At 40.2% G+C, this 16,985-nt stretch overlaps 1 protein-coding gene and 1 long non-coding RNA gene across 3 annotated transcripts in view; one reads left to right on the forward strand and one right to left on the reverse strand.

Annotated features, from left to right (window-relative positions):
• The window catches only part of LOC118320972, a 76,568-nt gene that overhangs the window by 34,139 nt on the left and 25,444 nt on the right, over window positions 1-16,985 (forward strand). The gene's annotated exons all lie outside the window — the stretch shown is intronic.
• Window positions 3,572-16,985, reverse strand: part of znf536 (zinc finger protein 536) — a 179,602-nt gene continuing 166,188 nt past the window's right edge. Inside the window, exon 6 of the mRNA XM_035652105.1 lies at window positions 3,572-4,270. Coding sequence (XP_035507998.1) covers window positions 4,041-4,270 — 230 coding nt within the window. The 3' untranslated portion in view covers window positions 3,572-4,040. The remainder of the gene's footprint in view (window positions 4,271-16,985) is intronic.

A 16,985-nucleotide genomic window follows, 5' to 3' on the forward strand; every position in this document is an offset into this window, starting at 1 on the left:
CTTGTTTGCTTGAGAGAGGATCGCCCATCGATGCCATGGAGGAGCCGCTGCAACAAAAATAAAAGTGCTGCAAAGCAACGCCAAAAAAGTATTTAGGCGAAGTGAACAAAGTAAGTAAGAAAGGTAAAAAACTGTGTTAAAAATAGCAAAAAACACAGGCTAAAAACACACTGAAAACACACTAAAACTACAACAATGATAGGAGCTGCCATGACAGGCTGCCGTTGTCGCTGGCGCCATTCCATGCTGAACATGGTAACATTCCCTGATAATCAGTCTGTTAGGATAGTCATTCTGAGCATGTTAGCATTACGGTGCTAGCATTGAACTCAAAGCACCACTGTACCTAAAAGTGTATCCTCAAAGAGCATTGCTTGTTTTTTACTTGTTTTCAGTTTTCTCAGCACCATCTCTCCAATCTGTTTTTAGATCTCATGGGTTGTTTATTTACTCCCTGTTAGGAATTAACACTTTGATTTGAGTGAAACATTTCAGTACTTGGTGCCAGGCATCTTTTCACAGTCAGAATGGTTCATATTCTTCAGAGGAGTGATTGACGTAAATGGTGTGAAGGGATCCAGATGCAGAGACAGTGTTTGTCAGATATTTTATTGCAGAAAAAACACTGGATAAATCTCACTGCTTCAAAGTACACCAGAACGTCTAGACCGCGGCAAACAGTCCATGTTTGATACACCTCTTCAATGAAAGATTTTGTCTTCTGTCAAACAGATGTGTAATAAATAATGATCAAGGATATTTCTCTTTTAAATACAAAGTTATCTACTGTTAATATAAGCTTATAGTTTGCAACAAAACCCCTCGCCTCACTTCTCCTCTCAGGCTATAGAAATCTTCTTCATTTAGGAATGTGAACAGTATTCGGACTAGGATTGCATACAGAATCCATTGCAGGCTGAAATAAATGGGCATGGTTTCAGGGGTTTTCTTTTTCCTCTCTTCTAGCACCAGTGATTATAATTGAACAAACTGCATGTGCTACTTCAATAGGGAGCTTGACGGAGATCAAACAGCACAGGGACAATGGAATGGATTATTTTGGGATTACAGCAGGGGGGAAATGGCGTATCATTCTCAGGGATGGACAAAGAGTACAAGTCGCAGAGGAATCACAACAAATGCCGTTCTCTAGTGTCAAAACAAAAAATTATTGCCTCATCTGAACAAGATGATGAAACTGTACTGATTCACATGCTTGAGCCGAAGGATCCAGGGTTACTGGTGCCAAGAACTTGGAATGTGTACTTTTTTGAAAACTTTTTTTCCCCCCCATTGAGTTTTTGCTAATATTCGTAAATGTATATTTAATGTATACAGACATTCAGAAAAGCGAGATACAGCCACCAAGAACACAGAAGTGCGTTGAAACCTAAAGCTTATACTACATTAAGTTATATCATAAGGTGAAGCTCAGTGGGAAAAGAACCTACACACTCAGTTATACGGCAGTGAGAACTACTGTCCTGCTGGCTACCAAACAAAATGTTTAAAAAGTGGAAATAAAATGCAGTATTTCCTGTACTGCAATGAGTTTTCTGTAGGGCCAAAAAGCTACAATTGTAGTGATACAATTTAAACCACAATTACAGCAGTCTTCTTTCTTTTTTTCCCCTTTACACTTCCGCATTCCTTCTTTCTCCCTCCTTTCCCCTCCATCTCTCCATGCATGCAAGTGATTGTATTTTTCACCCTGTTGTTGTTGCATGCGTGTTTGTGTGTGTGCGTGTGGGTGTGTGTTTGTGAGTGTCGGACTGTAAACTCCTTTAGGCAGAGCTGTGGCCCTGGGGTTTTAAGAGTTTAGCCCTCCCCGCCACTGCATGTGTGTTTGTGCAGCAAGATATTGACTTTCTTAAAGTCCGGATCATTTCTTTTTATCAGAAACACATTAACAACCCCCAGCCACCCCAACCCCCCTACCACCAATACCAAACACAACACAAAGTGCCATACTTCCTTATTCTCCTCGCCCAGTAGTAGCCAACAGCTGTCAGCTCAACAAAGTACAATCAAAGTTTGTTTTTTTTTGCCCTTAAAACAATGTAGCTAGATTTTACAAGATCAAAACATTCTGTGTTCAATGTTTTATGTTGCTTTTTTCCCCTCTGGAATAATACCCCCACGAATAAAAAATAAAACACTACTTATACACAGAATGCCTCCATTGAAAATAAAAAAACAACTTGTGTATTTTTCTATATATAGAAAAGGTAATATGGTTAAGACATAAAACAGGGTCAAGTGAATGATTATCAAGTTTTTCATCATGTCCCCCCTGTGCAGCACCTTTAAGGAGCTTACCAGAGGAGATTAATCCTGCTTTTGTCTGAGTTGATGCCAGAGTGTCAAACTCCTCATGTGAAGAGAAGTTTTAGCGGGATGTCACACATAATTTTTCTATGTACAGAACTCAGTATCTGATCTTTCCTTCTAAAGCACATGAAAAAAAATCCCCCACAGCTTGGTCTGGGTCCTTGCCAAAGTGCCAAGCTGTTAATGAAATTGTAGTTTTCAGACAGAAAGGAGGCTATAAAGCAAAAGGGAAGCAAGATGAAGTAATCTAAAATCATTAAAAAGACTTTTCTCCAAAAATAATGCTTTTATCAGAAAAATGATCTGTGCAAACGATTTAGTCGGACAGTTATTGTAGGGAAGATGGAGGAGGAAGAGGAGGGCTTTTGAACGCGCACAAACCACCACGGAACATAACACCAGTGATGAGCACTGTGCATGTGTGTGTATGTGTTGTAGGGTCAGTGGCAGCGGTGGTGGCGCGTGTGTGTGTCACGCCATCATGTATCTGTCACCGTAAAGCGGCCCGAGCTAAAACACAATCAGTTAAAGCTCCTCGTCCTCCTCTGACGTGGAGCCTGTAAGGTGACCTCCAGACGTTGAATTGCCAAAACTGGAGCAAAACAACCCTTAACGTCGGCTAATGGATGCTTTAAATACGCCGATTGATTTGTGTTGTATTTTCCAGGCCCATTCTAATGGATTGGGCTTGTATTAGAGAGAACGAGAGTGGAGGGAAGGGTGGAGGAGAGAAGGAGGTGACTTGAGGGGCTCCGGCCAGCTGATGGGACTCAACTTGACCCCCTGGTGTACCGTCCAGAGTCGGGTTACCACTGCAGGACTCTGAGTGTGTGTTTGTGTGTGTGTGTATTGTTGAATTGATTTCCTCTGCGATGACAGCTCCAGTCAGGCTGGCACCAATGCCCCCCCCGACCCACACCCCTCACCCTCCACCCCTTTCCCCTCTTTCCCTGACACACACACGCCACCATTGCCTCCACTGACCCTACACACACATACGGTGCTCATCACTCGCGCTGGGAAAATGGCAGCCACTGGTGTTATGTTCTGGGGTGGCTGTGGTGGTGGTGGTGGTGTGCATTCAGAAGCCATCCTCCGCCTCCTCCATCTTCCCTACAGTAACTGTTCTGCTAAATCGTTTGCACAGATCATTTTTCTGATAAAAGCATTATTTTTGGAGAAAAGTCTTTTTAATGATTTTAAATTGCTTCATCTGGCTTCCCTCTTGCTTTATAGCCTCCGTCCTCTGTGATTTGTCTGTCATTAACAGTTTCTCTCCTTTACATTCTTACACATAATCCACTGTGCTCAGTTAAAAAGCAAAAACGCTGAATTACCTCATCACAAATACATAGATTATAATGTTTTCTTAGTAAATGTTCACAGACTTCTAATAACACACATGGAGTATGTTTACTTTGTGTTTATAATGTAGGAAGTGTGGTCTATTCATAGCGCTGTCCGTCAGCACTTTTGATCTCATTGTCTTGTTGTTGTTTGGTCAGGGTCCTTAGCATAGGTCTGTTGGAAATGAGCCTTAGAGCGACCAGTGCATCTCAAAGTATCTGATGATACAAGTCTATGGCATTTCAGATTGTCCAACAAAGACACAAACCTCCCCACTGGATGTAATTAACCAACCCAGCTCACGGCGGCTTCACTCCTGGTGCCGAGCTAGGGATAACCCCTGCAAACAACACAATGCTACTCTAATGGCGTCCATCTGCTCCTGTCATTGGTTGATTGGATGTAGCAACACCAATGCCATCATCGGGGTTCTTCTCCAGGATGTCAGCCTCAGGACGGGAGCGTTTGAAGCGGCGGTCAGGGTACTGGCTGTTGTCAAAGGGCATGCGGTGCACGCACAACACATGGGTCTTCAGGTTGCCCTTCTGGGAGGCACTGTAGGGGCAGTAACTGCACTTGAATGGTCTCTGGCCTGAAGAGAGAAACAGAACAAGATAATATTGTAAGCATTTTAATCTAAACCAGTAGGCCTTGGGGGTCCCCATGTCTCCACAATCTAATTTACCAGAGATTTACTTCTATTATAAGATGAGATGAGAAGAGTGATTCTTCCAATCAGATGCTTCTCTCTCAACATAGGAAGCCTTACAGTGTAGGCAGAGGAACACACAACACCCCGTCCCCCCCACCTCGGCCACTGATCAATAGTTTGGGGGGCTTATGTGTTTGTGGGTTAAAGGTTTGTGACATATTATATATATATATAAAATATGAGAAACACTGATCTCTATAAACAGATAACTTCATATGAATGCAGAATCTGTAGGCAAGGGACCAAGATTTTGCTATCTGGTTTCCTTTTGTAGTCTGAGTAGTATTGACCAATAACATTTGAGTGGACATTGGTTGCATGGAATTAAACCATGTGAAGAACAAAAAAGACGGAATGCACTGGCCAAAATGTTATTTCACAACCCATCATCTACCGTCTGACTTTTTTTTAAATCTAAATTCATTGCAGATATCTGTCATTCTCATCAAGTTGCTTATCGGACGTGGCCTGGATATCCGTTGTTTGTTTTCCAAATATCTCCCCGAAACATTGGCCGCTGCCCCCAGAGCATCCTTGTACGATGATAGCCGACAGGTTCAGAGACTGGAAAAGCACTGATCCTAATATACAGCTTCATATTATATAGCTACCACTGGGGTTAACAACTGAAGTTACGGGCGTTGGTATCTAACCAATATTGACAATTTGTTTTACTACTACTACTACTACTAGATATTTAAATGCCTTTTAAATGGGCATATTGGTGTTACAGACATGCATCAGCAGTGCCTGGCCAGTTTCAGTTTGACTGTTGTCTTGTTTACTGTTGTTTGCTCCAAAAGTTTAGTGTGTATCCTTAATAGTGATAGACCAATTAATTGGTCATCAGGCCTTCTATCTAGCATTTTGAGGCATCGGCCGATGTCTGTGGTTGGTGGTTTCGATCCCTGTACTACATTCCTCATGCACCCTGCTATAAAAAATATACCTGAGTTTGTTTAATTGAAAAGAATATAATTATACATTACTTTTCTTTGTTTTAATATGAGCATTATATAACAGCCATTGGTGGTCTGTTCTCTAAATACAAGATACAAACTCTAGATAGAAACAGAGGAAATCAATACCATCAAAACATTGCCCCATGAGGGGCCAGAAATTCCATAGGGTACCTTTCAGTTTCAAAGGGCTGACAGCAGTCTTTTGGTACTGTTATTATGTGCCCCTCTACAGTAGCACTGACCATCATGTGACAGTAAAACTTTTCATTGATGCCCTGTGTATTTAAATTCTTCCAAAGTGGTGGCTGTTGCAGGCCCCTCACTGATGTGAGGGACACCACACTGAATTGCCTTCAAAGTAATATATAAAAGATATAAATTTAAATTATTTTTGAAGCCAGTAAATGAATGACATCATTGTAGGACCATCAACAACAATAGGGAACAAAAATGGCAAATTATGACCTAATGGCCTCTTGTTTACCAAACCTGCATGATTTTGGACTGAGGAGGGGGAAGCAAACACAGACATGGGGAGAACATGCAAATTCCATATGAAAAGGTATTAGTCAGCTGATGAATTCAAACTTTCACTCACTAGGCCTCCTTGCTATCACTCCATCATATCAACAGTGTATTAAATGACTTATATATTGGCCGGCAACTCCACTTCTCAGGCCTTCAGGCTTCCACTGGCCCTTATAAAGGTGTGTTTACAACATGAAAAATTAGACTGAGAAACAAAGACTGGTAGGAGAGGGTAGACTTGAGGACAAAGAGGAGAAGAAAAGTGATTTTCTCATCTGCGCCACCCCAGCAGCACATCCAAGAGCTCCTTATTGAAACAAATATATCCTCAAAACATTACCCAACACTTAATACTCGCCTCACTTTGTGCAGTCAGAGAGCTCCCACAAATTCATCTGAACTAAACTTTTGCAGCTCCCTGAGTCGATATGCATCTTTTGAAGAGTGTGCATACATCTAGTCCCCTGAACACAATAGCAGAGCGGAACGAGGCAAGGTATTTTTCTCTATCTCCCCCCCTTGCCACGGCTCCAGCACAGAATGTTCTCCCTAGATTGAATCTGATCATCACTGCAGCAAACACAATGGCCCTTAATAGCACCAGCCGTTTCTTTGAGGGATGCCGATTACACCGCCATCATAACCCACTTCACTTAGCTCACTCACTCACAGACAGACAGAGAGGACAAAACAAAATGGAGAGGGAGGGAGGGAGGAAGAGGGAGGGAGGGAGGAAGAGGGAGGGGCAGAATGAAGGGAGAGAGTTTGAGCCCTCTCTGGTACTTTAGGTTATTAATAACAGTACATTTGCCGTTACCCTCGTTTTCTTTCTTTCCTTTTTTTTTTCTTTATCTCTTATTCAATTTGAGATGCTCTAAATCAAATTAACATATGGGCTTTAAAAGAGGCGTGGGGATAGGTGCAAGGAATATCAATAGGTAAAAGGCCGGGAATTAAAGAGGAAACAATCTATTTGAAGCACTCACTGGCATACACATGGGGTTAGAGGGAGTGAGTGCACAGCCTACTTATATTGTATAAAGATGGACACATGCACGCTAAAGTGTACACACACACATGATGCGAGGACGCAACGCAGGAATTCACAGATGGTGGCAGCTACTTTGTGTTTGGCAATCTGACACAGGATTTGGAGCCTCTCCGGCTTTCTGATATTACATTGTTTGCTCTGGAGCCACACAAAGGGGATTGCTACAAGTTTGGAGGCTTTGGATGTTCCAGTTGTCTGAATTTCCAGATAAGCTAGTCGGCGGCACACAATGAAGGGTCCCTTTTATTCGTGTGCAGTTTAATTTCACACTCTCTTACATTACGTTAAGTCCGAGAGGCAGAATATCCCATCCCATTTTACACTTAGAGAGAGAGAGCGAGTTATGCCCCCAAACAACTCAACTCGTTTTTTTTCTTTCTCTCTCTCTGCTTGCTTACTGTTGGACTTTAAAAATAAATACAAATCAAGCTCGGTTTTATCCCCGGGGAGATGTTTAGGTAAAAAAAGAAAGAGATTGTGGTTTGAATTGCGTGGCTTGAAAAAGTTTGGATAGGATGTATAAACTTGAGTTACAGTCGAAATTGAAATTGACTTCTGCTGAGCAACTTAGAGACACACAGGCTACACTTTGTTATGGATTAAAAATTAAAGAGAGGCTCTGTCTCTCTTGCACTCACTCTCTCTCTCTCTCTCTCACACACACACACACACACACACAGGCATTCAACAATCCAGCTACTGTGAACAGCCAAATTTGCCATCATTAATCCATGTCCTCTGTTCTATGCCAGTATAACCAAAGCAACCCACAAAGGCCCGGCAGCACCACACTAACCACCATTTTCTTTCTTGTTTTGTCCATCTGATCTCTGTCGCACTTCTCCCTGTCACTCTGGTCACATTCGTCACAACTGCCGTAAAGCTGTAATGTGTTATTGAGCATCAAAATGATTTCCTCGTAATGAGTGTTATCATGATGTACTGTTTCAATTCCAGTTTTGGCAATCAAGATCTGATTTGCTATTGGCTATTACACAGTTTTGATCCAGCTTGTACCCAACTGGCACAAAAGAAGTCATGCATTTTGTAAGTTAATAAGAGTAGCTAAACAGCATTAAAACCATAATTAAACAGACAAAGACAAGATAGCCAAGAACAGAAATTTAGAGATTTGGCAACCAACATTTATATACTACTGATTAGCAAAAGCAAAATAAAAATGCAATGCCGACCCATTTTCGGCACTCGCATTAGATCACACTCTGTGGTCTTAGTGGCATGTAGCGGTGTAATTGCAGATTGCACCTCCGTCGCTTCCCCTTTGTTTTCAGCAGCGAAGTAGATACTACGGTGGCCACAAAATGCATGAAAAATGCGAACTCCCTTCTCTAGAACTTTTTATTGCCTAAACCTAACCACACACGGGACGCAGGATGCAAACCACAGTCTCCATAACATTATGAGCAACTGACAGCTGAAGTGAATAACCGAATTATCCTGGTTATTCCATCGGCTCCTGTAGTGGGATGGAGATATAGTCAGGCAGCAAGTGAAACAAATATTGTTTCGCTTAATGTTGATGCTCTGTTATGAAGCAGGAAAAATGGGCATAATGTTATTGCTGATCAGTGTAAAGACATATTAAACACATCAGCCCTAACTGCTTAGCAACACAAATAGTGAAGACACAATAGTAAAAGAAGTCATTTTCACTTTCTTTATTTACACAATTCTGCACCGAATATTTGGACAAATACAGATGTAATAAATGTCAGTGACAGACACTGATATCACAATGAATTACAGACAGATTAGTTATTTGTAATTACTTTCTTTAGTTACATACAGCAAGAACAATCTTTGATCCTTATTTCTTCCAGCATCTGCTACTCCCCCTCCTCCCATATCATTCTCCACCCTTAGCTTTTCTTCTTATAGCCACAATATATTTTATATGTCACAATTTTTCCAAATCAGTGATGGCCAACTGGTCTGCCAAGCTCACAGCAGTAACTCTGTCTGAGTTGACGGTTCTTTGACAGTACCAGTTAATTCACAAAGAACTTATACAATTTCTTGCTTTAAACTATAGTTGAGAGGTTGACTTTTTTGTATTTGAATGCTTTGGTTTAACAAAACTACAAGCAAAATAAGAGTTGTGAATGGGTTTCTTGGACTTACAAGTCACTTTACTGACTTTTGTAAGCACGTCAACCCCCATGTTAGATGGTGCCAGCAATCAAGCTCAAAGGTGTCTCTCATCTTTTTTACAGATCCATACATATATGGATGGATAACGCCTGCGTCTGTTCAAGGATGGTGTTTGGCCTATAGGATGTGAACAGCCTTCTAGATCTTTCTTTGAGTCCACTGGCTTTTGGTCAATAAAGTAATTTCTGTTGGTTCTGATTTTGCTGCTCACTGTCAGTTTTTTCCTATAATGGAAATTTCAGCATACACTCATGTCTGTACATGTCTCGTGTTGTACTTCACACAAGTAATATAAGCTGGGCTAACCCTAACCCTAACCATAGTCTTCTGGTAATACGATTCCACAGACCTTTTCAAACTAATGACTTCCCCAATTCCCCTTTTTCCCTTTTTCACCAATGACATTGTACAATCTGCTTACTGCATTTTTGCTTTATTTAAGTAATTTGTCCTTTTTGTTTTTAAGTGCCCAGACACTGAGTCAGTTGCCTTGCCAAAAGCCTTAAAGAATGAAAGAAGGAAAGGAAAGAGATACATAGATAGAGGAATAAAGAGCGATAAAAAAGAGACAGAGAGAGACAGACAGAGAGAGAGAGAGGAGAAACAGTGGTCTTGTTTTCATTAGTGTGGCATTATCTAAGCCTGTTAATTAACCCCCTAAGGCCCTGTGCATGGAGATCAGAGGAAAAGGGGGAGAGGAAGTGAAGAGGAGGGCAGGAGGAGAGGATTCAGTGGGTGGATGGGTGTCTGTGTGTGTGTGTGGGAAGCTGCCACAAACATGCCCATGTTTCACCTGCCACACATGCACGCCCCCACTCTACTCCTCAGTCACCCCCCCATCCCGCTGTAATTATTTTATCTCTACTCACAAACACACACACAAACACACACTTGCACACCCCACTAGAGGTAAAGTAAGGATGGTCTCGATCTCCCGTCTACATTCCCTCCAGGTCTTGCTCCTTTTCTTTCTCCTGTTCTCTTGTCTGTCTTTTTACTTTCTTTTTTCCTTCATATTCGCATTACTTTTTGGTTCCACGTTTTTTAACAATATGTTCATCTGACAGAGTAGGATGTCCGCATCAAAAGCCTGACCATCAATTCAGAAACATGTAGCTTCCAAAAGAAAATTTAATAATTCTGTATTTGTATTATTATCAGCTTATTGCATTCAGACATGTTGATTACTAGCAGTTCAAGTCATCTTTTTCCTGCTCTTCTTTTGATTTGAAGTGACAGTGAGGAGTGACAGGAAGGTTGTAAACTTACCCAAACTGTCCTTATATTGAACGTTTTGTGGCCATATGTGAGAAGTACACCACAGCTCTCAGAAGAGTGTCGTCTCGCCTGCGCCTTGTGAGAAGAGCTATCTTAAGACGGCAACAGATGGCAGTGCTGGCATCAAATGGCATTTAAGGACGGAAGCTTTTGGTTGGATGCCAACACGCTGTTCCTGGTCTTTATGTGCCTCTGTGTGTGTGTACGCGGGAGTGTGTTACTGTATGTGCATTCATGCTTCTGCGGTGTGTGTTTGGGTAAATGTTTGTGATCATATGCACAGTCTGTGTATGTGTTAGTGAAACATATAAGAGAGAAGAAGATGGAGAAACCTGGGGAAACAGGGGGGTTGTGTGTGTGCAGTAGGGCGTCTTTTTTGTGTCATCTGAATTCGTGACACACGCCAACATTTGACAGATACACAAATATGATCCATTCGTCCATACTGCATATCAGACAGAGATAAGAATTAAAAAACACAATATACAAATGAAATACAACTCCATGACTATTAAAGGAAGCTATTAGTGTGAAAAGACAGAGAGAATAAGAGATAGACTGAGATACGGACAGACAGAGAGTTTGTAGGCAGAGAGACAGAGACACACAGAAGGTGTGAGCAATTAAATGTGCTAAACCATCTGTCCAATAACCTGCATGCACGCTGCGGCTCCCAGATTACTCAGCAAACTGCAGCAACACCCTCACACACACATATACAGACATATGAATGCCAACACATATACAGTGAAAAACAGTTTTCAGAGTAAATGTAAATGGACTGCATTTGTATAGCGCTCCGACCACTTAAAGCACTTTACAACACATGCCAACATTCACACGCACATTCATACAATGATGGCAGAGGCTGCCGTGCAAGGTGCCAACCCGCTCATCAGAGCAGGTAAGGGTTTCAGTGGATCGAATCAGGAGCCATCTAAACACTAGACGACAACTCTACCTACTGAGCCATGCCGCCTCCCACCAGAGATGTTTCACTGCTGAAATCAAATTGGCTGTGCATATGTATCACTTTATTTCACAAAGAACTGTCTGTATTTAAATTTATGCCTGACGTGGGCGGGGCTTACCCTGATAATGCAGCGGATCTGACCAGGACTAGACACAGCAGGTTCAGGTGTAGGAGGGAGAAGGGGAAAGACGTGAAGGCAGAGAAGCAAGTTTGTTGCGAGTTAATTTGTAATGTTAAACATCATCCATTGTATCAATAAGTCTGCAAGTGTTTGTTGTTTGTGAAGTTGGAAGTTATTTATTATGTATTTTGAACAGCAAGACTTGTGTGATGTTACACTGGGCTAAAAAAAATTAACTTAATGTTAAGTCTCCTCGCTGGTTGTTCTGACACATTTAGATACCACTAATTACCTACTTTTTTCTTTTATTATTTAACAGCTGTTTAAATATATTTATGAATAATTAAATAGATATCATAAACGTTCAATAACTACTCAGGGACAGCCCTAATTTCTACTTGAACCCAACCTTAAAAAAAACTTTAAACTTAGTTTAATGGTGGGAAAATTGCATGTGGCTTTAGAAACTATATGTTGTGTAATAGTGGTAAGAGGCAAACATGAATGTTGAACTAAATAGAAAATGAGAAAACTGTCGACAGAAAATAAATCCAAGTGGCTCACATGGCCATAAAGATCCCCTCGAGACATAAAAATAGTCTGCTTGGAACAATAATGTGTTATGATATATCAAATCCACATTTCAAACAGGGGTCCATTTAAAAATCAACTGATTTGAAATTTGAATGGAAAAGAAACTAAACAAACAAAAACAAATAGCTACTGACAAAAATCTGAAAAGCTCTTTTGGCCATTTTACAGTTTTATTTGCACATAGATATTTACATGCAGAGCCGGTCTCCCTTAGGCTTGTCAATTTCCATATACTGTCAATATGCAGAAGGTGCAAGGCTTCATTATCTTATGATGAGGCAAATGTAACCCCTGTGCTCCTCCTCCATTCTGATGATTGTAGCAGTGTGTGCATGACACAGGTGTATTTCAACTTGACTGAGTATTCATATTCGTTTACACCAGACTTTTTTGCCCATCAAATTTTTAAAAATGAAAGATAAAGAAGTAAAAGTATAAGAGAATACAGCATGCTTGTCTTTCATGTTAATGACTTCATAAATGGCCTGCATGACTGCGTGGGTTTGGTCATTGCTTTTTTGTAATACATATATATATATATATATATATATATATATTGTTTTTTTAATTCCTCCCACACCCTCAACCCCCTCCAAAAATAAATATATTTACATTACTTCAAACAGCCTGAAGGGAATTTATCCTCCTCTACATTCCCTCTGATGAATTAAGAACATTTCCCTCAACGAGCTGCCTTGTTGATAGAAAATTGGCCTGAAGTTTGGGGAATAGTGATTTGGTCTGTTTCCTAGCTTAACTAGAGAAAACCAACACGCAAAATAACACCAGGGGAGGCACTTAAGGAGAGAAGAGGAACCGTGGGGGGAGAGAGGGGTGTAGGGGAAGGAGCTCTTTCAGCATCAAAGCTAGCTAAAACGTCCCCACCAGGGACTAGGTCCCATGTTAAATACTGAACTAGATTATTAATTGCTCTACCAGTAGGACCTGTTAATAAGAACCCAAAATAGCAGCTGCTTCCTTTCTGTCTTCATCTCTCGCTCTATTTCCACTTTTTATGCCTCTTTGCTGGAGTCTACTGCTGTTTCCGTTTTATGATTGTGCTCAAAGTTTGCTTCATTCAATCACTCGCCGACATTGTGACTCACAGTTCTCTCATTCACTCACTCAGTCACTCTTTCACTCACACATTCTTTCAGCCAGTCACTCACTGCATGTATTAACTCACACTCATATTTTTCTTTCCTTCACCCACTCACTCACAATCATATTTTTCAGTCAGTCCCATTTTCAATCCGTGTATCAGTCATTCTTTGGTTTTACTGTTAAAAAAACAAATCAGAAAAACAAAAACTGTTGTTTGTGCTGCTCATCTCCAGGTGCACAAATAACATTTTTAAAGAATAGAATTTCTGTTTCTGTTTCAGAAACAGAAAAAAAAAAATTTTTTGTTTATTTATTTGATCTGTTCTTCCTTTCTTTTTTTGAAACAGAAAAAAAACTGGGTTGTTTTTGTGTTTTTCCAACTTGGTTTTGTACAGAAAAACAACATACATGGATCGTTTTCCTTCACTCATCCATTTGCTTACTCACTCATTCATTCAGCCAGTCATTTGTATCATTTGTTATGTTTTGTAGAGGGGTGTTTGTGTGTGTGTGTGTGCAGACTAGATGCCCAACCTTGCCTTATTTTTCCTCAGTCAGAGTCCCTGCTGAACTGAGGGAGGCACAATCTGCTGCTGACCTGTCACTGTTCACAGATAATGGATGCCCAACTGCATGTGTGTCTGTGAGAGCGTGTGTGTGTGTGTGTGTGTGTGTGTGTGTGTGTGTAGGCTGTCATCCATGTCTCTCAGCAATAAAGAGAGAAAAAAAATAAAAATAAAATGGAGGGCAGTGGGGGTTGATAGATATGCCGGCCACCTGCTTCTCACTCACATTCTGACACAAAGAGCATCGGCTGCTCTGCTGCATTAATCATCATGAACTTCCTTTGACCTCGACACACTGCGATAACAGCTTCAAGTTAGAGAAACAGTCAAAAAAAACACACTCCAAGACAGGGTCGGTTTGGTTATTGCAGATTTAGCATTTAACTGTAGAACTTTTTATATTATATATATCTGTAGAAAATTAAATTAAATGAATCAAACACTCTGAGGACTTCAACGAATCCCCCTCAAGGAGCCCTGTGTGTCCCAGGATCCCATCACATTGTGGCTGGAGGGTCTGAGCAGCTGGGAGAACCGGGTGATGAAACTAAATGCTTTACACTCTTCCCTTACAGGCTCAGCCACTGTTGAGTTGCCACTGAGTTAAGCACTCAGTGGCTACCAAACTGCTCAGAGGAGCTGCTCAGTGGCCAGCAGTCAGGGCTGTGGTGGTAAATAAAAGGGAACAAAGCTCATCTCAGCTACTGCATCGCAGCCCCAATCTATTACATCCTCATTAGTGTGCATGATCTGAACATACAGGCATACAAAGGGACAAAAGCTAAAAGACATGTTTTCTAATACTTCAGTGGTCATAGTGGATCAGGATCACAGCACCAAAACATGCAATGTTATATTTGTTTACTTGTTTTAAAAAAAAAAAAACTCCTATGTTCATAAAGGCTTTGTAATTTTATAATGTTGTGCCCAATGATGGAAAAAATATTTTTAGTTTTCTGCAATATTACACTTCTGATCCACCAGGGAAATATTCCACTACATTCATTAAGGTAATAATAATTACCTTCACCTTTACCATAGCTGATTTAATACACAGGCTTTTACTGGGTTAAATTCATTAAACAATAATAATAATAATAATAATAATAATAATAATAGTTTAGAGTGTTGAAATGCTATGAGATGCTCTTACGACCTCTTGATTAAAATTCTTTTTTTTTTAAAACAACCACCTAGAGACACAATGGCAGTTCTCAAAAGCTAAAGGTCCAAAACAAAAAGCAAAGCGAGACCAAGAGTTACTTATAGAATGTAAAAAACCCACCACAGTAACAAGATTTTTCAAAGAAAGGCTTAAAATGACAAAGCGGCAGGTGCGTTTGTGTGACTCAGTTACCCGTCAACTCTGTTGTAGCTAGCCCTAATGTTAGCATGGTGCCTCAGAAGGCACATTCACCTCTGCATCTGCTAAAGCATCAGGAGCTAATGTCCTCTGAGAGTGGCATTCTTCTGGAACTGGACTTCATGGATATGGTTATTATAGCATCAATATGCTTTAGACTGTTTATGAAGCTTGTAATGTATCTGATGTGGTCTCTTGTATTGATGGTTGCGTGGTTGTAACATTAAAATGCTGCAAATAATAATCCAATAATATTACAATATGATATATATATAATATCAGGCCTGCTGCCTAAAAACACTTTAGTACTTGTTGATAATATCTTTGTAGTTTTACTTAAATATAGGTTTTAAATATAGCTTTGAATTAAACCTTGACCTTAATTGGATATTTCTGCAATGTGATTTGCTACTTTAACTTAAATAAAATATCTGAATTCCACCAATATTAGTGCCTCGCTAGTAGGGGGTTTGTTTGTATTTACTCTCTGCCTAGCACATGTGGGTTAGATAGGTAGAGAGAGGAGCCATCCTTTGTGCTCACACAAAGTTAACAGGTTTGGTAAAAATGAGTGACTGCATCATTTAAAAAGAAAACTTTTGAGACAACATATATGCCCTAAGGTTGAAGTAATCTAAGCATTTACCTGCTTACTATATGTATATATAATATGTCAAATAATAGACTGCTTCACAAATAAGTATCTTTGTACATCACATTTAAAATGTATTTGTTGATTTGTTTGTTTTGAGGAGAAAAAAGAAGGTAAAGTCAAAATTAATGTCATGCAAAATGTGCTGTAAATTATCTTTTCAATTTGTTTTCTATTACTTTAATATATCAGTGAAAATGCTTGAAATGTGTCAAAACACAAGGATCCAACTACAGCATGTTACTGTAACTGTATGTACCTTAAAACATCTGTTACATGCAGGGTCCCAGTTAGACGCCTGGTCTGAGTTTTATAGAAATTCTTCAGATGTATAAAATCAATTAAAACCCACCGGGTCAAGTCCTGAATGCTGTCCTGTCCACTTTCTTTTCTTCCTGCACCGTGTTGCTGGGTGTGCTTGTTTTCATTCCCTTGCTGGCTACAAAATCCGAGGTAGGCTACAGGTATATTTTTTATATGAATTGATATGTTATTCAATAGCCTAATTATTATACAAGTCATATTCATACTGGTTTAAATAAACAATTTGATTCCCATCCTTGCTGAGCAAGAGTTTTGTTCCAAAGGAATTAAAGGCCTGTCCCATATAGAGGCCTCTCCCAAATAAAGGCAGTGTTTAGTCATTGAAGCAAATAAAAGTCTGGGCTATTAATTGAAGTTTTATGGTATTATTATTCTTTTTTTAGTTCTATTGGAAAAATCAATATCAATTGGATTTAATTTTGCCATACAGGCTTTGTCAAATTACTCACTACTTCATTGGTGAGTCGGGGCAACTGCTGGCATGAAATGCACCACAATTATATGCCTGCTTATAACACACCCCGTATTCAAATAAAGTAAATGGAGGTGCATTGTGAAACTCAAAAATCTGCCCCCTTGTGAATTTCCCTCCTCTTGTGACCATGGGAACATCCGACTCAATAAAATGATAAAACTGCAAGTCGTGTGTTCCCTAAAAATTATGAACGATTGCCGGCCTGTGCTGGAGAGCTGTTCATATTTTCACCTAAAATGCGAATGTATATAACGGCAATTTTCACAGTGATGCCACTGTTTGCTGGGAGCAGGTGTAAGTGAGAGAAGCTGCAGCTGAAGAACAGCAAGTGTTATCAACACACAGACTGAAGTGCTCTGTGTGTGTGTGTGTGTGTGTGTGTGTGTGTGTGTGTTTTAGTGTGGGTCATGTTGCTCTGACCAGGTGCTCCTC

The sequence above is a fragment of the Morone saxatilis genome, unplaced genomic scaffold (assembly GCF_004916995.1).
Source record: "Morone saxatilis isolate NCDOM2014 unplaced genomic scaffold, NCSU_SB_2.0 Contig11, whole genome shotgun sequence".
Taxonomy (NCBI): domain Eukaryota; kingdom Metazoa; phylum Chordata; class Actinopteri; family Moronidae; genus Morone; species Morone saxatilis.